This window comes from Cordyceps militaris (genome assembly GCF_000225605.1).
Source record: "Cordyceps militaris CM01 unplaced genomic scaffold CCM_S00001, whole genome shotgun sequence".
In the NCBI taxonomy this organism is placed as follows: domain Eukaryota; kingdom Fungi; phylum Ascomycota; class Sordariomycetes; order Hypocreales; family Cordycipitaceae; genus Cordyceps; species Cordyceps militaris.
In genome coordinates, this window is record NW_006271969.1 from 5,988,841 (window position 1) to 6,008,739 (window position 19,899).

Sequence of the window (19,899 nt, forward strand, 5' to 3'; positions counted from 1 at the left end):
GGTCGCATAGAGGTCAAGTGCCCGTGGCCGTTCCCGTCGCATCTCCCGGTCACGGAGATGGCTCCAGCTACATAGTATGCTCTTGTCTAGTCAAACAGGTACATATATGGATGTTTTGCATAGAAACAAGAGGACGTATATGAGCATTTACTAAGACATGAATGAGTAGCTCGCATGACAGTGGGTAGGAAACAACGATGATGTGGCTCCTATACTCCATCTTGTATTTATCGCTTGTTGGCTGCCACAGCTGGACTGTGTCAGGGCACGTACAAGAGACAAACCACACACGCCGTCTATCTCTTTTACTAAATAACGCTGCAACTCAGATGTAACGTCTTTTTTTACTTCGAAAGGTCAAGGCCTGCGACGAAGAAGCTGGACCACTCTTGCAGCCTACCCTGGAGCCGTGTTTGCAGAATTGCTCCGATCTGCGTAGTCACGTCTTGCGACACAGACGATGAAACCCGCATTCGTCTCTTCGCGCTGAGAAAACGCGCACTGTATTTCTATTGATCTCTGGCGTTGCCAGTTCAGTCAGGCTGGTAGTTTGATGGCAAGGTCTGCACTTTGAATGAGGCTGCTCGAACCAACCATTGAGCAGATATTGTACTAGCGACGGTTGTCGGCTAGCTCTCTCTGCCTGGCCTTGCAGTATGTGAGTTCATTTCCGCGACTTCACTCTTTGAAATGATGTTCAACAGCCTAAATATTTGTCAATGTCCTGTGGCCTAGGCGCAAGTTGAAACCCAAGCTGGATGAACCCGTAGCACAATTGTAGATATCGCGCAGCCCTACTGGAATAGACATACAGGCGAATATCAACATACCATGGGCAAGCCATGTTTCGGCAGACTAGCGGGAGCCTGACACTAGAAACATCCTCCCGCGTCTGTTCAGACGGAAGACTACAAGGTGATGAAAGCAAAGATAAGGATCGGCAGACAAATAGCGAGAGTAAACCCATAACAAGTTCTTTGTGGTGCCTGAGCGCTACAACGGCCCAGCCAATGAAAGACTGGCAGCAAGGTGGCGCCTGCGTTTACATTCCGGGCGTGGCAGCGAAGCCTCGAGGGGTGCATGTTTGCATGTCAACGGTCGTGAATCACATGGATGGGCATTCCAGCGAGCCGCGTGGAGCCACAGTTTGAGGAAAGCCGCTAAAGAGCGGTAACCAGAAACCAGACGGGGCAAGAAGAACAAGGAGAAACTTGGATGTGGTACGGGACATGCGGGTCAGGTTCCCCGGACGTGGTGATGATTCGACAAACTGATTGCCGGTTTGATGGTCGCACGTTGGAGGTGCAACATGTTCGCTTCAAGGCCATTTGCGGCCATTTGCGGCCATGGTATATTCTGCACGGAGGAATATACAGGAGCCATAGTATGGCGGAGTACCTATAGCGAGCGAGGCAGATGCTGCAAGACGTGGGCAGTCGCGCCGAGTTCAACGATTGTGCCTGGGTGATGGTGATTGTCAATGGTTACTTGATCTGGTGACGAGATCCGGTTGACGTGTCTTCAACAAGGAGAAACAGCGGAGACAGCCATGGCGAATGGGCCAAGCAGTGCTATGGGCGAGACAAGTTTATATAACTGAATGGGTTACGGGGATGCGACGACAGCCGCGATGGGCGTGTCGATGAGATAGTCATATGGCAGTCATATGAAGTGCGAGATGATGCCACCATCGAAAGCCGCGGTGCTGGTCATGTTGGCTAGCGGGGTACCTCTGGCGTTAGATGGCGGGGGGATTCTCTGTGGCGTTAAATAAAAATGAGATGGCGCAATGGGTCTTGTGTTGTGCCTGGTTCTAGCCTCCTGCCACAAACTTGGAAGGAACAAGGGGAGAGCATGACCGACGTCGTATTTTTCCTGGAGAGTCGGGGTGGTGTTTGTTGTGGATTCGTCATGGGCGGCTGACGATGTTGTAGTAAACATGGCGGGAGTGAGTGAGTGAGGGCGAGGAGGAACAAGTGGGAGGAGACTTGTTCCATGGACTGACTACTAACGGAAAGGGGATGGTATTCGTAACTAGGTACTCCGTAGTTATCAAGTTATTAATTCGTTACGCGAGGAGGAGGGTCGCATTCGGGGCCGGATGACGGCAGAGGCGGTGACTGGGGAAGCTACTAATAAGGTACACAGGTACTGAGAACGAGGTGGTATTGACATGGATTAGCAGGGACATTTTCTGTAGGTGTGGTCATTAGGGCGAATTGTGCCGAGTAACCAATGTATATGGATATGAGAAGGGAGGTTTGATGTACTACTAATTTAGAGAGTGATGGAGGGAATGAATTTATTTTGGGGTGGAGGTGTTGACATGTAACCGGACGGGACGGAAGTAACTAGGCAGACATACATAGTTGGGACAAGAAGAGATCTGATGGTCTTATGCAGGTGGCATGTGTCTGTCAACGCCTCTGTCTCGATGGTACCTAGCTGCATTGTTTCCAGGCAGACGGGTTGCCAGAGTTTTGAGTCGGTCGAGCCGAGCTTTTGGCATTGACGTTTATGCTTGAGCGCTTATTTTTTATATTTCTTTTTTAAAAATAATCCTTCTTCTTCCTCTCTCTACGCGTACCTTAGTCATGGGCGCATTGTTTGCTTCCTGCTTCCTGCTGCCAACACCCAATCATCCTCCCAGTTGCATGGAGGCAAACAATGGTCGCCCAGCCTCCCCGCGGCGAATCCGGATCCCATTTCCTGTCTTTTTTTCTTCTACTTTGATCCCCTCCTCTAGCGGATAGCCAATATTGCATCCCGCTCAAGGGCGTTGTCTCTTGGCAAGCTCTCCCTTGACATGGTTAAATTATATCAAAGCACGCTCCACCACCCCCAGGAAAAAGCAGAGACAAGGCGCGGGAGCAGCCACATGGGCGCGCACGAGATGCATACATCCTGTACATATGCCCTGCACCCTGTGCATCGCAGCACAGCATCTCCAAACGGCCGGTGCGGTGGGTGAAGAGCTGGAACCGATTCACAGTCAACAAAGCCCACTTCTGGAGCTCGCTTGCCCTGGGGGTGGTTCATCGTGAGGGGCCAGCCACTCCAATAGAATAGTCGATCCAGCAGCCCTTGGAGTCATCCATCGCGAGGCTGTTCTCTTGTGATGCAAGCTTCTTGTTCTTTCTGTGCTGCGAATCTGTAACCCATTGGCAGCTGTGCCAGACAATCTCACACACCACCCGCCACCCGCCACCCCCTCGGGGCCTCACCTCTCCACCCATGTTGTGCAGCAGCTTTTTTGCTCTTGTCTGCATAATTTGTCGTCGTCTTGCATCTCTGCATGATACCGAGTGTGCCCTCGCTTCTTCCATCTCACGGCAAGCAAGTCGTAATAAGATAGAATCGAGTCGTGTTGTCCCCACCCCAGTACCAGGCTCGCCTCCCTCTCCGCGCTCTCCCTCCAACTATTCCCTAAATTACCTCGTACCTTTAGTTACCTACCTACCTACCTAGTTATGATTTCTGCAACGAGTCTCTCATCATCTGCCTCTCCCCACCCCCCTGGCCATGTTCATCTTGTCTCGTCCACCATTCCAGTCTGATATTATCCCTCGCCAGCGCCAACATTCCGCAATCCCTCGCCCGGGCACCTTTATTTTCTTTTATTGGCTCCATGCCGCAAAAACCGACGAAAAGAGACACCCACAAACCCTCGCAAGACTGTGTATCCCGCGTCTTGTGTTCCGGGAGCATTGTGGCAACACCGTCTTGCGCGAGTTCCTGTTATAATAACTACCCTCCATCTCGTCTTCTTCTTCTTTAAGCGTTTCCCTCCTCTTTATCCTTTGCTGCATGTTCTGCATCGAATCGACTAAAAAAAAAAGGTACACTGCATTACGACACGGATGACCAAGATACACGGCGTCGACTTGCGCATTGAATACGTCCTTACCGCCTGTTCCGCCGCTTGTTAGTCACCAACTGGTATATACTTTTGCCGAATTTATCACTGCCCTTTTTCTTCTTTACAAAATTCTTTTTTATTTAGTTCCTTGTCTGTTTGACAAGCTTTTCCTCGGATCGCTATTTTTTCTGTACATGCCGTTATAGCTTGTACCTATTTCTCGTTCTATATTCTACGCACCAGGCACCAATGTGTCACGCTTTTTAAGGTTCAGTATATCGACGCCAGTGACAGAGAAAAATCAACACTCGAGCATCCTTTCGGAAACACCTTTCGCAAACACACAACAAAGCTCAAACCCGAGAAAGCTCAGAACCATCATCCTACATCCAACTTACCATCATCCCATCCCGCATCCAGCTTGTCGTCTTGCCAAGCTCTTCAACTCCTTCGGGTAAGTGGTTGGTTTTCTGTTGTTTCTCTGTTGGGTTCTCAGCCATCGCCCATCGGAAGCCTTTGGCCCCCGTCTCACGTCCCCCGTCTCCCGTCCCCCATCCCTTCCCCTCCCTTCCCTTGACTATTGGTGCAGGGCCGAGAGATCTGCCCACTGAAGCCAGCCCACCGCTCCCTTTGGTGTAGCGCCAAAAGCCCCTGCGCTGCCGCAGCCACCAGCACAGGTGACGCACCACGGAGAGGGAAGCTGCTCTGGTTGCTACGTGGCCTAGAGTTTCTGCCCAAAATATTATTTCAATATTCTTTTTGGTGCCCGGCCGAAGACAGGGCAAGCAGCGAGAAGCGAGAAGCGAGAGGCTAGAGGGAGGCGCATCGCCAGCAGCCCAGCCCCGAACACCTGGAATTTCGGCTGGCTCCCCCCCTGCCGGACTGCTGCACTTATGGCGATCAGCCTTACTCCTTCAGTGCACTGGGCCCTCTTTTTCTTTTTTACCTTCGCTCCACTTCACTGAAGTCTTGAAAGGATAGACTTGAAGCGCTCCAGCAAGTTGAACTGCTGCTGAGCTGTCTGGTTGCCCACCAACGATTCCCAGTTGTCAGGGCCATCAACATCAATCCATCAAGTTCACCCATCCACCCAAGCCTCGTCGCCCACTTTTATCAGCTCGTCCGTGGTTAGGATAGGCTGGTAGCTGGCTTTCCCATCATCACCATCCCGCATTCTGCTACGACATCACGTACTCTATTACCAGTACCCATCATCCATCATCCATCACCCATCATCCATCACCCATCAACCCATCAACCACCAACCACCCGTCACTCGCCCATTTATGAATCCCTTTTCCCCGTCGTTGCTTGGATCCATGCTTCAACCCCCCGTGCTCCCCCCTCCCCGGCTCTCGTCTGCTGGAAACACCAAAACACCTCCCTTGCTCGGTTATGCCCGTCGTCGTCGTCGTCGCCGTCGTCGTCTTGTTTCACTTGCCTGCTTCTCCCCGTCACAACTCGAAACACGTCTGCCGATACACTTGCTCCCTATCCAAAACTCATCGTCTGACAGATCGTCACTAGTTCACCTCGCCCCCGGTCCACACGCTTCTAGTACGCAGCGCAAATCCGCTAGCGCACACGTCCCAGACGACCGCCTACCTATTTTTTCATCATTGACATCAGTAACCCTTGTTGGGCGCCGAAAAAACAGGACCTCCCTCCCCCTTGTGCGTGTCGTTTGTGGTTGGTTTATCACTTCCACCGCCTGCCTCCAACATCAAACGCTGTCTTCTCGCTGCTTCTATTGCGCTCACTGCTCACTTGGACCCTGACGATACCAAGACAGCAGCATCAAGATGATGCGGTTGCGTACTGTAAGTTTTATTCTCACTCTCCCAACCTATATTGCCTTTCCAAAAGAAGAAGAAGGAACAAGAAAAATCACAATACCCGTTTCGCACTTGCCCTTTTCACTCGAGTTTTTTTCCCTTTCTCTTTTCTTTGCGCAGCGCACGCGGGGCTCGTGTGTCTCACTGTGGCGACCCCAAACTAGTGTTTGTTAGGCTTTTGGCGCTTTTGGCTGGCCAGCACTCCCTCGCCCTCGCCATATTCACACTCAGTCACTCCCACACTCGCACCTCCCCCCCCCCCCCCCAATAGGCCACGTTCAGCACCTACAACTCGCACCAAGACCACCAAGACACCTCTGAGTTTTGCCAGCAAGCACCACCAAACACCACCAAACACCACCCGCCTACCTACCTCCTCCTAGCGTAGCCTGGGCCTTGCCTCCCCACGCACACTCGACGCAGTCTTTGTCTTTGATCAACTTTTTTTTCTTCGTCTCTCTTCAACTCTTCTCCCCCGTATCTCTTCTCTCCCGCCTTTCTTCCCATCTTTCATCGCTTTCTTCTATTCCTTCTCACACTTCTAACTTCAAATCTACAGGGGCGGGTCACGACTTTCCCACAGTCGAACATGCCTTCTGGCCCCAACGACCAGGCCCAGCAGCCTCTGGGCTCTGGCTTTCCCAGCTCAAATCTCTACCCGAGCCAAAGCATCTGGAACGCCGCTATTGCCAATAATAGGGAGCGCACCGGTGCTGCCGCCCAAGGTTCGTTATCATCTCTTTCCTCTCATCCCCAATATTCTTTTCATCATCAATTGTTCAACCCTCTCGCGCTCTACCCGCTGCAATCATCCTCGTCCCCGGTTCCTGCACGCCATCGTCATACTAACCTTCAATCGCAGACTCCGATCCCAGTCCCACCGGTTCCAGCGCCCTCAACGCAAACTCGCAAGCCGATGTCTGGGCCTCCAGACGCTGGAACCACGACCAAACCGCTCGTTCCGCTAGCACTTCACCCAACCGAACCCGCGAGGCTGGTCTTGTCAACGGCGCCTTCTTCGACCATTCCCAATCCGCCGCCATTGGCCAGAACAGGCCGGCCTTTGACACTGGTAGCTTCGTTGTTCCCTTCCCGACCCAGCGTGCCCCTCACGATGCCTCCTTCGATGCCATGGCCGCTTTCGCACCCCGCGATCAGACTCTGCCTGCCTCGCGCCAGTCTCAGGGTTCCCCCGCCTTCGCTGACCTCCTCAACCCCCACGGCCATAGCAACTCGGTCCACTCCCAACGAGGCCTCAACGGCCATGTGAGCCATGCCGCTTCCATGTCCACTGCCAACCAGCGCGCATTCAACTACAACACCAGGGTCGACGACGATATGTCCCACCAGCTCGCCCATCGCTTGAATCTCGACTACTACCCTGGCGCATCCACTGCCAATCCGACCTCGCAAACATTCCAGCTCAACCCTGGCTCCCAGCCCTGGATGGCTGATACTACCTCCCGCTACCAATCCGGTCTTGAATACTCGACATCCGAGGCCATTGGTTCCCATGTCTCTGCTATCAGACGCGGCTCCACCGATAGAATCTCTCCATCCCCCACCTACCGCTTGGAGTCAACCAACAGCCCTCGTGCCAACCACACCCTCGCTTCGGATGTCTGGGGCCCTCGCCCATCCTCTCACGATTCCCGCACTGCCGATATTGACCGCCGCTCCCAGTCTCAGCTGTTTCCTCCCACCTATCCTCCTCAACCCTTCTACGGAAACCAGTTCCCCTACGGAGCCATGCCCTCCCAATATCCCCACGGCTTTCTCGACCCTTACCCGCAAAACTACCGCCACCCTCTGCTCCAAAACTACGGCATCCCCTCCATGTCATCTGCTTATGCTACCAACGGCGGTCTTCAGCCTGTGCGATCCTCGCGCGAGCAGGAACTCGCAAAGCCTGTCCGCAGCTTCCTTCTCGACGACTACCGCTCGAACTGCAAGTCCAGGCGTTACGACTTGAAGGAAGTCTATGGCCACATTGTAGAGTTTAGCGGCGATCAGCATGGCTCCCGCTTTATCCAGTCGAAGCTCGAATCTGCCAACAGCGATGAAAAGGATCGGGTTTTCTGCGAGATTGAGCCCAATGCCATCCAGCTCATGAAGGATGTCTTTGGCAACTACGTCATTCAAAAGTTTTTCGAGCACGGAAACCAGGTTCAGAAAAAGATTCTCGCCGAGAAAATGCGGGGCAAAGTTGTCGACCTCTCGGTCCAGGTCTATGCCTGCCGAGTAGTCCAAAAGGCTCTCGAGCATGTTCTTGTTGAGCAGCAGGCTGCGCTCACCAAGGAGCTTGACCCCGAGATCCTCCGCGTCATCCGTGACCAGAATGGTAACCACGTCATCCAGAAGATTATCGAGCTCGTCCCCAGACAGTACATTGACTTCATCATGGACGCCGTGCGCGGCCAGGTCACCGGCCTCGCTTCTCACACCTACGGTTGTCGAGTTATCCAGCGCATGCTTGAGCACGGCACTGACATTGACAAGCTTGAAATTATGACTGAGCTGCACGCGTCTGCGCAGATTCTGATTACCGACCAGTATGGAAACTACGTCGCGCAACACGTCATCCAGAACGGCAAGCCTGAAGACCGCGACAAGCTTATCCAGCTTGTCATGTCCCAGCTGCTTACCCTATCCAAGCACAAGTTTGCTTCTAATGTTGTCGAGAAGTGCATCGAGCACGGCACCCAACAGCAGCGCTCCGCCATTCGCGTGCAGCTCACTACTGTTGGCCCGGACGGTACCAGCCCACTGCAGCTGATGATGCGCGACCAGTACGGCAACTATGTCATCCGTAAGCAAGCTACCGTCCATCACCTCTTCTAAATGCACGCTAACATTACTTAGAAAAACTCTTGGGTCAGCTGCAAGGCGCCGAGAAGGAGATTCTTGTCGAAGAGATAAAGCCCCAGTTCTACACGCTCAAGAAGAATGGTGCATCGCGCCAGCTCCAAGCTCTTGAGAAATTGCTAGGCCTCGGCAACCGCAGCGACAACGACCACTCGGCCACGCCCACTCCTGCATTGACCAACGAGACCAGCAGCCCACAGACCAACAGCCCACCTAGCACTCATGCTAGTGCCGTGAGTCTGGCTTCAACTGATGCAACCCAGAAGGCATCTAGCCCAACCCCCGGGGCTGTCAAGGTGCACGAGGAGGAAGCTTAAAGAAGACGCATAGACTCAGGACCGACTTTATACCCCTTGGAACACGCACACTTGATAGTACACGTCTACGACATTTTAATACGCCAAGGCCAGAGGGAAAGAAGCTCGCTCATGTCCATACCCTCTTGCCAATTTACAACTGCACATTTTTCAATCCACTTTTTATACGGGCCAATTCAGGATAATTCTTTCGCAACGACATGGCTTTAGATGGGAATGACGGGTTAACGAGAACCAGTCTTGATGCCATGCGGAAAAGACGTTTTTTTTTTCTTTGGCAAGAGCTCTTGATCAACACGGCCATTGCTTTGTTCTCTTCTCGTACAAGGTTTGCTGGTTTCGTCCATTTTTTGCAACAGTGTATAAGGGCGTTTTCGTTTGTGTTTGCCAAATTCTTCTACGTGTTATATATTTTACAGAATAGTGCTTAGGTAGTTGCTTTCGTTCTACAAGCGCAGACAGCGGTTTTGCAAATAATGGAGGCGTGGAAGTAGTCCAGGATTTTGCGCTTGAGATACAGGTCTAGTTAGGGCGAAGGGATTGCATTGGGCTCGGGCTTTCTGGATATGGCTGCATCTGGGTTAGTTTTGCTGTTGGGGACTGGTACGTGTGCTTTGGTGTTTTAGGCAAGCGAATTGGCTGTTGATTGTTTTGGGGCTTTGTGAATATGAGAGACTTGCTTAACAGTTTGCCATGTAACTATGCTCTCATTGGCATCTAGCTTACCGTTCGTTACCTTGACATTTGTCTCGTACACTGTCGTCTGTGAGATTGTATTGCTAGCTCCGATGCTAGGGCCGGTCGGTGGTCGGGGCAAGTTGACTCTTCCAGACCCTCAAAAAAGGGACAGGACGTGTCTCCAGGTTACCTAATAATTATGTGCACCTTCAGCGGACATCTACCAGTAGAAGAATAAACCGCCTCCACCCGCCACAGCTTAGCAGCCTCCTCTTTGTCCCTCTCAACACAAACCTCAACAAACAAGACCTTTCTCAGGTTCCATTCTTTTTCTTCTTCTTTCTTTTGTATCGCGTAAGCTCTGTCCGGCCTTCGCATCCTGCACTCTTTCCATTGAACAACAAGCACGCATTCTACCGAGCTTCGGCAAGAAACGGGCCAAAGGGGACAACCCCCAACATTCCCCTTGCCCGTCTGAAACCACCTGCGCCTCTTCCTTGTCCGCGAAACAAAGGAGAGGAGAGAAAGGCGATAGACCGATTTCGAAGCTGAGACGATTTATGCATCGATTAAAACAAGAAAACCCCCCCCCCAAAGACTATACACACACAGAGAGACAAGATGTCGGGGGCGACGCGATTGACATTCTTGTACCCGCATCTGCTGCGGGCGACCTCGAGAGCGCAGCCGCAGCAATGGGCGGCAACTGCGAGTCACCGCGCCACCTGGGCTGCGGTCAACCCGAAACGATCCGTACACGCCCCGCGGCGAGCCAAGAGCTCGTTTGCGCCGAGGCATGGCAAAGCCGTGGCGCCGGAGGAATGGGAGCTGCAAAAAGACGAGGCCACTGAGGAAGAAGACGGAGTCGCCACTGCTGAGAACAAGGCCGGCGACGATGCACCCGTGACGCTGGGAACCGATGAACCGACGCAGGCTGACGCTGCGCCCACGAAGCCAGAGGCGGCCACACCCCCAAAGCCAGAATCCGCCGCACCGACGACGAAGACCGAGGCGGGCGACGTCGCGGCGCCGCCCGACGTGATCCTGGCCGCGGCGCCCCAAGCGCCACCACCGCCGCCTGCCGCTGACAAAACGGGAGCCAAAACGGAAGGCACTGAGCCGGACAAGCCATCGCGGACGACCGACGGCAGCCGAGAACCGACAGCCGAAGAGATCAAGACAGCGCTAGCCAAGGAGGCCGCCAAGTCAAGCGGGCCGCTCGAAGCGGTCCTGCACATGCAGCCGCCGGAGAGCATGGCGCCGCAGCACCAACCGTCCATGTCGCCGCCGCCGTACGAGCACCACTTTGACAGCTACTCGCTTGTGAAGCACCTCGAGGTAGAGGGCGGGTACACGACGCAGCAGGCCATCATGTCGATGAAGGCGATCCGGAAGCTGCTGGCCAAGAACCTGCACGTGGCGCAGCAGAGCCTCGTGAGCAAGAGCGATGTGGAGAATGTGAGTGCTGGAATCCTATCAAGACGACGCTTTGCGTATGAAGCTAACAAGCGTGATAGGAAACATATCTGTTTTCCGCCGCGTGCTCGGAACTCAACACTGAAGTCAAGAATAATCGGCGCATCGCCGAGGAGGAACTTCGTCAGCAGCGGACGCACCTCCAGCACGAGGTGGACATTTTGACGCAGTCACTGAACCAAGAGGTCGCGACGCTCAACGACACGGTCAAGGGCATGTACAACGATCGCAAGCAGGCAGTGCGCGAGGAGCAAAAGGCCATGGACAGTGCAGTACGTGTCCTTCCCTGCCGTACGTGATGACGGACAAATAATTAACCTGTGCTTTCTAGATTCAAAAAATCAGCTACAAAATCAGCATCGACCTCACGTCCGACGCCAAGACGGAGATTGAGGGTGTGCGATGGGTGCTCATCTGGCGCTCGGTGCTCGGCATCGTCGTCATGGCCTTTTTGACGCTCGGCACGCTGCGCCTGGCGACGTACGAGAAGCAGCGCAAGCAGGAGGAGGAGCGCGTGCGCAAGGCCGAAGAGGGCCAGCGGCGCGCCGAGGAGGCCAAGCAGCGCCGGGAAGAGGAGCGGGAGCGGCGCAAGGAAGAGGACAGGCGCCGGCGGGAGGACGACGAGGCGCGCAAAGAGGAGGTGAGGCGCAGGAGGGAGGTGCAGGCGCTGCAGCGGCAGGAGGACGAGGAGGAGCTCAAGAGATATGGCCCGCGCGAGGGCGCGGGTGATGGCAGTAAGGCGGCCCAGGCAGTGGACGACGTGGAGAGCTTGTCGGCGAATTAGGGACGATGGAGAGGAACTGTGATACCCTGATAGACTGTGAATACTATTCTCTACTTTGGATATGCTAGACAAAGGACTCTGATGCCCACTACATGTGCAACAGTGACTGATTGTCATACTACAAGTTCAATTCATATTTATTTCATTTCACATGAATAAATACAAAAGTAAATATTGTTTAATGGTTTTGACGTTGTGTAAATTAAACGCGGGCAGACATGCAGTTAGAGTGCTGTCAGAGTCCATCACGTGGTGGGCCGCGCGCATTCGCGTCTCCCTGTCGCGTCTTCCCAACATCACTCCAACAGCTTCATGAGTAGCTTGCGCGACTTTCAACACACGAGCCCCTACCAATGCCCGGCAGAAAAAACCACCGAGAAAAAAAAAAGCAATCATCGCCACAACAGCTGGTCCAATTTTATCCCACTCGCCGAGAGACGCGCGGAAACCCCCCCCGATAGTCTGTTCCTCTCGCCATGGCAGAACAGCAACCCCCCACGACCGAGACAGCAGCAGCCGCCACCACAGAGTCAGGCGAGCAGGACAAGGTGTCCCCGGGCGTCCGGGCGGCGCGCCTGCAGGCCATTTACGCGCAGGCCCTCGGCGGCACGCTCAAGAAGCTGAGCTGGGCCAACTTTGCGGGGTGCTACCCGACGGTGGCGCGGCGCGCCGAGGGGGTCCTGCGCCGCGTGCAGGAGCAGATGGCGAGCCAGCTGCAGATGCGATGCGAGGTATGTTTTCTACAATGGGGGAGTTTGTGTGCGTGGAAAGAAAGACGGGGGGCTAATGAACATTGTGGTTATTGCAGAATGAGTTTGCCAAAATCTTGGAAAATAGACAGGTTGTGGGCAAGCTGAACGAGCTCGAGGCCCTGGTGAGCGACGCCCAGGGGGCGAGGGAAGAAGCCCAGGCAGCTGGCGCGACAGAACCACCGACGCCGTACGTTTGTTTCCCAACTCTTTTTTTCCTTTTTACAATGGGAGCAACAAAGAAGAACCACCTCGCTAACCGAACGAGACAGACCGCACACACGCCCGCCACGAAGCATTCTCGCAGCGCACCTGCACCCGTCCCTCGCGCGGCACCGCGCGCAGCTGCACGCGCAGCTGCAGGCGACGCAGAGCCAGAACCGGCTGCTCGAGGGCCAGGTGCGCGAGCAGCGCGCCGAGGTCGAGGCGCTGCTGGCGCGCCTCGAGGACGCCGCGGCCGATGTGCGCGCCGCCAACGAGGCCCTGGCGGCCGCCGTCGGGGCGCTCGTCGAGGAGACGCGCCTGGACGCCGAGCATGTCTGAGAAAGGAAGAACATTTGTTTTGCGCAAAAGAACAAAAAGCACGGGAAAACGGGAAAAACAAGTTTTCGTTTGTTGGAGAAAGAGAGAAACTAACCGCCAACAGAGAGCCCCCCCTACCAAAGCAACGCGGAAATATACCGCCCGCTCTCGCCACGCGCGGTGCAAAACGGCGGGAAACGAGAGACAAGAAAACGCCACCAAGGAGCTGGAGCCCTGTCACCGGGGATATTTTATTAAGCATATTTTCCTTCCTTTTTTTTTGCCACGGGGACACGCCCAAAAACGTGGCGTTTTCATCATGTTGGCCGCCTTGGCAGGTATTTTTGTCCAGTGGGTTCTCTTTCAGCTCCAGCCACAAGGCGAACGTGGCCCCTCCCCGTCTTCCGCTCGGGGAAGAGAGCACCGTGCGGAGCCTCGTTGGGAAGCCCTCCGTGGTCGGGCTATCACTCAACCGATTCGTTGAATTTGATATGGAGGGAATACCCACGGCCCCGGCTGCCACAGTCGACAGAAAGAGAGCCCCCTCGTTGTGCTTAGTGCACACCTTGTTTGGTCTACCGTCTTTGGGATACTATGCGCGGCGGGGCGGAGAATGTCGACAGAGCCAAGGGGGAATGGGAACATGATGTGGCGTCGCTAGAACGGCCGAAAACAGGGTACATCCTATATTTGTTGCTGTGTACTGCAAGCCCCGTGATTGGCGGCAAAGTCCTTTGACCACCCAAGACCATCCACGAGGTAGCAGTACCCTGCTGAACAACGCGCGGCACTTGCTCGCCACGGCTCAGATACCCGGGCCTGCCACACAATACACACAATACATCTCTAATGTCTCGTCATCCGCCTCCCCATGGAACTGTGTACCGTCAAGAGGCACCTGTAAGAAAGAAAGAGAGGGTGCAAAGGCACATATGCCCAAAGTGTATTGCTCGTTTCTCATCGAAAACGAGACGCCACCTATATACAGGAAAAAAGTAGCCTTCAACTCTATCCAAAATGGACAGTATACATACTCCTGTCAACAGACTGGTCGCTGCTGCACTGCCTCTTGATAGCTTTTGTAAATCACGCCGGCCACCCATGCGAGCCTGCGCCCAATAGAGCGCAGGCCAAAACAAAACAAATAACAAAAACGCCCCGTCTTCTAAGAGCCCCCCCAATGCAACCATAATCGTGTACAAGTAAGTCCTTGCTGCTCTGAGACGCAGAGACTGTTCCAGGCGGGTATCCATCCCTACATGTCCACCATGTAATCATGTCCACCATGTTGTAATCGTCCATATGTACAACCCCAATCGTAAATGTTCGTAATAAAAGTGCCTTGATACCTTAAATGCGTGTGTTTTCCATGTGGACCATTTGCCACGGCCCGCAGACATCTTCACCGTAACCAGGTGGCAGAACCCGTACCATGCGTCCGCTAGCCCAGTCGACAAACCACTGCTTGCCCTTGCTGATAATGTAGTTGGACCGTCTTGGGCTCCGAAATAGTAGGTTGCTGTAGCATAGCTTGGCGTAAAGCATGTCGTGTGCCTCTGACCATTTGTGCTCTGGGAACCACTTGCCAGAGAATGGGTCTATTGAAGCGTTGTGGTATGATGTTGTGCTTAGCCGGTGCGCCAGCCTAGGCCCTCTGGTGGGGGCATCCTCATCTTCGTCTTCAGATTCTTCAGATTCTTCCGAGTCTGATTCAATAGCGTTTTGTACGCCTTCGATTTCGTGATCGGGAAACCCTAGCAGTGTATCTTGTGCCAGGATTTCAGCTGTTTCGCTGCGAGAAGTAGCGCGTGGGCGTCGCGGAGACGAGTGACGTCGTCCTTCCAAATGGGCTGTTGGTTCGATCGACTGGTCTGGGTCCTGTGTCCGTACAGGGCTTGGCATCCGCACTGGTGATTGTCCGCGGAACCAACGGATACGCTGGACTCGTGGGATGGACATGTCGCGAGGAAAGTCACGCTCGTCAATGGGGGCCGCAATGTCAATAGCAGCAAACAAGGCTTCGAGCCACTTGACAAACGTGCCTAGCTCGATGCATGAAAGAAGAAACTGATCCGTCTCTGCTCGGATGCGGATAACGTAGCGTCGTCTACATGTCATGTTAGCAGGTTACTTCAAATATTTCAGAAGGCAACGCACTTTTTGTAGTCAGCAGCAATACCAGCATCTGCGTGCAACAAACTATAAGTCTTCTCCAGCTTCGACTTTCTCACCCATGGAGGGTTATCCGGACATATGCTGGGACCGTCCCTCGTCTTTCCCCAGCCCCAGTCTTTCTTGATACGGTGGATGTGAAGAGCGGTCCCGTGCAAAACCACAAAGCAGTTGTGCCAGCGGCGGTCCTCGGCTCTTTTGATGGTATCTTCAATTTCATACTTCTTGGCGAAAATGCCTTCCAAGTAAATCGAATTGGAATAGCCTGGCAGCTCCTCAGGAACGTCACTCGTAGCACAGCTTGACTCGCCGTTGAAATTCGTATGGTTGTGATAAGTGGCATCGGCATAAGCTGACTCGCCGGGTACATAAGGTGGCGGTAGCGAAGATCGTCGGGGGGGAGCTGACATGACGCGGTGGTAAAACAAGTCTTCGTCGATGGACAACCGGCGCCCTGGTTGCGGCGAACCCTGGCGAGAGGCATGACTGTCGTCAGCAGGAGGCTCCTGTGGTTCGTCCATGGCGATTGAATCAGGCATTTATGGGCTTGAGCATGGGCGATGATGGACAGCCGGTTGCAAGAACTGAGACGTCATTCGGCGGCGGTAGACGTCCAGTCGAGTAGCGTCGGGCGTGAAATACTCAAGATAATGGGACGCTGAGTTGTCAAGAGTTTAATTCAGTTTGGTGAGGGTAGGGTCTGCTCATAGCGACCGGCACTGCGGCATCATGAGGTTGACAGGTTGAAGTGGTGAGTGAGGGAAGGAAGAGGGCCGGGCGAGTTGGTGTGAAAAGGGAAAGGGAGCAAATGAACCTGGGAGAGGCGCCGATCTCAGGCGGGAGGGGTGTATCAAACGTAAATGACAAGCGGACCAAGAGCTGTGGGCAATGTTGCAGTGAAGAAGGGCACCTTGGTAGACTAGTGCCGCGGGTGGTTAGATTTGGAAGGACCGGAAAGCGTGGAGACTGGCCCAGGTGACAGTTGAAACGGAGAATAGAATAGTACAAGATGGCGCGAGAAGTAGCCACAAGAGAAAGAGTTGTCTTGGGTGTGCGCGGAAGGCCGGATATGGCGCAGTCATGCACAGGCAGGACGGAGATGAGCAGGGCGGCTGGTCGCAAGGCTGCGTATGTCGAGCTGGGCGTGAGTGGGTGGCGCGACCAGGGGATGACAGCGAGAAGACAGGCGTGAATAGCAGTTGCAGCGAGCTGGAGGGAATTTGAACGGGGGAAGGACGTTTTCCAGTCGTGACTGTGCCGTATGTCGCCGGCGCAGTGGTTGATGATGGACACTGGTGGAGCCGCAGGGACCTTTTGGCAGCGTGAGTCGGCCGGCAGATGGAAGGCGGGGGTTGCAGCGGCGTCAGCCAGTCAGAAATAGAAGGCGGAGGAGTATTTGAGGATGTTAATTTTGGGTGTTGCGGGTTGGATGCCGACGGCGAGATGGAGGTTGATGTTGGTGTTTGGGGGTTGGCCAGAGAGGCGTTTGGTGATGGGAGAACGCTGTCGGCTGAGGTGGCTCTGGGAAGGGCAGTTGTATGTACTCGGTACCGCGCTCCCAGACGAGCCAGAATTTTTTTGGGGGCCGGCGGTTGATGAAGAGGATGGGCTGAACTGCCAAGAATACCTGGATCTGGGATGGCGAGCGGCCGAGATGGGCAAAGGTTGTTTGGCATGGCTCAATGGATGGATGGGGAGAAGCGAGCCGGTCATAACGGAGAAGAAGTGGATGGACCTTTTGCAGGGTGGGTATTGGTAGTTATGGAGTAGTGGCAAGTGGTACTTTAGCGGGCATGGATTGTTCATGGAAGGCATGGAAGGCATGGAATGGCATATAGAAAGGGGCCAAGGATATGAATGTGAAACTAATAATAAGAAAACAACAAGAGATGCTAATTCCCGTGGCGAGCCATTTCGTACAGACATTGTACCAGACAGATAACTACTCCTACTAATAAGGTAGATGAACGACAACGAGGGCGACCTCGGGCCAAAGGTTGCTGCGTGGCCGTGGATGGCCAGTGGGACCGCTACTAGTTACAGGGCCCGAGGAGCCTCAAAGAAATGCCAAAAAAGGCTCCGAAGCCCGCTAAAAAGCTGGGACTGCGGAGGCCGACGGGGGAACCTTTGCGGAACCTTTGGGAACCAAGGAACCTTTGCTGGCCCTGTCCAACCGTCGTACCATGGGGAACCCAGCCAGTCCAGTCAGCCAGCAGGCAAGGTTACAGTGCGTGCTGTGCTGCTTGCTGCTTGCTGGCACAGTCACCGTCATCTGTACCCTCCTCCCGCCGCCAGACGCCATTGTCGACGAGGCAATGCGTCGGGCCAACAAGGAACAAGGACACGCGTCGAGTCTGGACCAAACCCCCTCGTCTTGGCATAAATAATTCGTACAAGAACGTGCTACAACAGACACCATGCTGTTCTGTGCGCTCGCAAATCTCGCATGACATGAATGCGCAGCATCAGCCCACTCGTTTAATAAGTACATTTTAGTACGGGTCACCTCCTGTAGGCGCCTGAGTCGAGCAGCTGTCGGTCTGTCGGGTACATTGTCCAAGGCGCGCAAATTTTCGCACAGTCATGTCCACCACCTCGGTACCTCCCTTCCTTGATTTAGGTAGGTACGGGTACTGAGGAGCAAGGTGCTCTGGTCTAACTACCTACCTACTACCTACCTGCATACTTCTTCGTGACTAAACACCACGATGCTTGCAAACGCTTCATCCTCCTATGCCATCATCGCCATCCCCTGTCTTCCCCTCATATCGGACTGCGCCGAGAAATAAACTCCTTCCTCAATCGTCCAACCTCATCAACAGCCCACGCAAGCCCGTCAGCCCGTCAGCCCGTCCAGCGTATCCCAGCCCTCCACGACCAGCTAGCCATGCACCTACGGGGCGCGCCCATGACCTGGAGTCCGATGCCCGAAGCTACACCATCGGGGTGGCGCTCGGCCCGCAGGGGTAGGTCATGGCATTTTGTCATTTTTGTCATGTCGTGTCCTGGTCACGCCCGTTCTCTGTGACGACGCCCTGGAAGAGATGGGGCAAAGCGAAAAAAAGGTGCGGCGCTTTCTCCGCGGCCATCGCAGAGATGGATGGCGACGGATACCGTATATACGTGTTCCCATCACCTCTACTCTTAGCTCTTCCGCTCAGTACATACGTTGCTCTCTGCTGACACATCTCTCGCGCGCTGGCACCCATCATCGGCCGTGGTAGCTAAAAGTGCGGATATCGCCAAGGCCACAAATTAGTTACTGATCTGATATCTGTCGGCCAAGAAAAGATGCCCGCTTTGGGGTAGTAAATCGCGACTGCAATCGAACCTGCTGACCCAGAGAATGGCAGTTGGATCAAGACCTGTCCCTCACGACGTTGCTTAATTGTGTTGCAAACACCCCTCTCCAACCAGTTTACGGCGCCCAAGCCTCTACTACCACTACTATCAAGTCTGTATCAGCGGTCGTCACTCGATATTTTACAGACAGAGCAGCTGTCTGTCAACAGTGTCTTGCAACTGTTGACAGAGCAGCCATTTGGTACCCCCAACAGCTACTACGACTCGTCTCGTCGGGATCTGCGATCATTTACATGAATCAAAAATTGCCTGTCCGACGACGAATCAAGTACTCCCCTAGGGAATAGCCGGACGAGTATTCTTCTCAGCGGCTTTCTATTACTGCTTTGGGGACGAGTCAATAATAGAAGCACCGAGCCACCATGCTATTTCGTTACTTTGTATGGGTATGCGCCTCCACTCACCCGCAAAACCCACACCTTGGTACTTTTGCGAACCCTGTCTTTTTACTCTCAGTGGCGATCCTACCTGCCCCTCCTACACTGCAACCGTCCACGGGCGCTGTCGGACTACTGGTACAGTAAATTCGTATTGCATTGCTGGAGGGCGCACCGTCCCCAGACGTGGCCGTCCCCCGAATAAGCTTTGGCTACCTTGGTCAGTTCTAGCTCGGAACGTTTGGGACTCTAACAGTGACGAAATTGAAGCAGCAGATGAGAATCATGATCAATATGACAATGTACAAGAATTCCATAGCTACATACTATGAGAGCTGCGAGGGTGACCGTCTTCCCGCATCCAAAGACCTAGCAATGACCTGCCTGTGGACGTATCGAATTACGCCATCAGGGACTTTTGTCAGTACATTGGCAATTTGATAACCAGTTGATTGTTTACAGACATACGGCGTGTCGCAAGACTGCAAGCAAGGTCTTGCACCTGCGACGGTAAGGAACTGCCGGCCTGGAGTCTGGAGGGATTATTATCATAATAACCAGCAAGGTTCCCAAATGCCCCTTGCCCGAGGCGGGCCTGACTTTACAAATCCCAGCGGTGATCGCCCTTCACCGCACGCATCTCGCTTCCTTGCCTGTTCGGGCTTCCTGCCGGCCAGCCTGATGCCACATTCGCTCTCTCGTTTTGCCCGGCAGCTCGATCGACCAACTCGGTCATATCGGCTGCCTCGGCGCCGCGCGCACCGCCTTGCAGCAGAGGGACGACCTTTTCCCTTACATGCAAGGCTGTGCTGGTCAGATATCATGTAGGATCCATGCTCCACGCATCAAGGATGGCTGCCACAGGGAAATAACGGCAATGCCGGTGAGCAAACACCAGTAAG

General features: G+C 54.1%; 4 protein-coding genes across 4 annotated transcripts; 3 read left to right on the forward strand and 1 right to left on the reverse strand.

The window, feature by feature from the left end:
* Window positions 1-5,661: 5,661 nt before the first annotated feature.
* On the forward strand, window positions 5,662-8,876 carry CCM_01852 (Armadillo-type fold domain containing protein; the record flags this gene model as incomplete). Its single annotated transcript, XM_006667006.1, has 4 exons — window positions 5,662-5,679; window positions 6,254-6,419; window positions 6,557-8,503; window positions 8,557-8,876. 4 exons carry the CDS (start codon window positions 5,662-5,664, stop codon window positions 8,874-8,876), a joined length of 2,451 nt encoding a protein of 816 aa, XP_006667069.1.
* Window positions 8,877-10,175: 1,299 nt separating this feature from the next.
* Window positions 10,176-11,814, forward strand: CCM_01853 (uncharacterized protein; the record flags this gene model as incomplete). Its single annotated transcript, XM_006667007.1, has 3 exons — window positions 10,176-11,012; window positions 11,072-11,302; window positions 11,362-11,814. 3 exons carry the CDS (start codon window positions 10,176-10,178, stop codon window positions 11,812-11,814), a joined length of 1,521 nt encoding a protein of 506 aa, XP_006667070.1.
* Window positions 11,815-12,290: 476 nt separating this feature from the next.
* CCM_01854 (Nnf1) lies at window positions 12,291-13,106 on the forward strand (the record flags this gene model as incomplete). The annotated part of the gene is made up of 3 exons (XM_006667008.1): window positions 12,291-12,545; window positions 12,623-12,753; window positions 12,836-13,106. 3 exons carry the CDS (start codon window positions 12,291-12,293, stop codon window positions 13,104-13,106), a joined length of 657 nt encoding a protein of 218 aa, XP_006667071.1.
* A 1,329-nt stretch (window positions 13,107-14,435) lies between these two features.
* Window positions 14,436-15,778, reverse strand: CCM_01855 (PH domain containing protein; the record flags this gene model as incomplete). The annotated part of the gene is made up of 2 exons (XM_006667009.1): window positions 14,436-15,192; window positions 15,243-15,778. 2 exons carry the CDS (start codon window positions 15,776-15,778, stop codon window positions 14,436-14,438), a joined length of 1,293 nt encoding a protein of 430 aa, XP_006667072.1.
* Window positions 15,779-19,899: the final 4,121 nt, after the last annotated feature.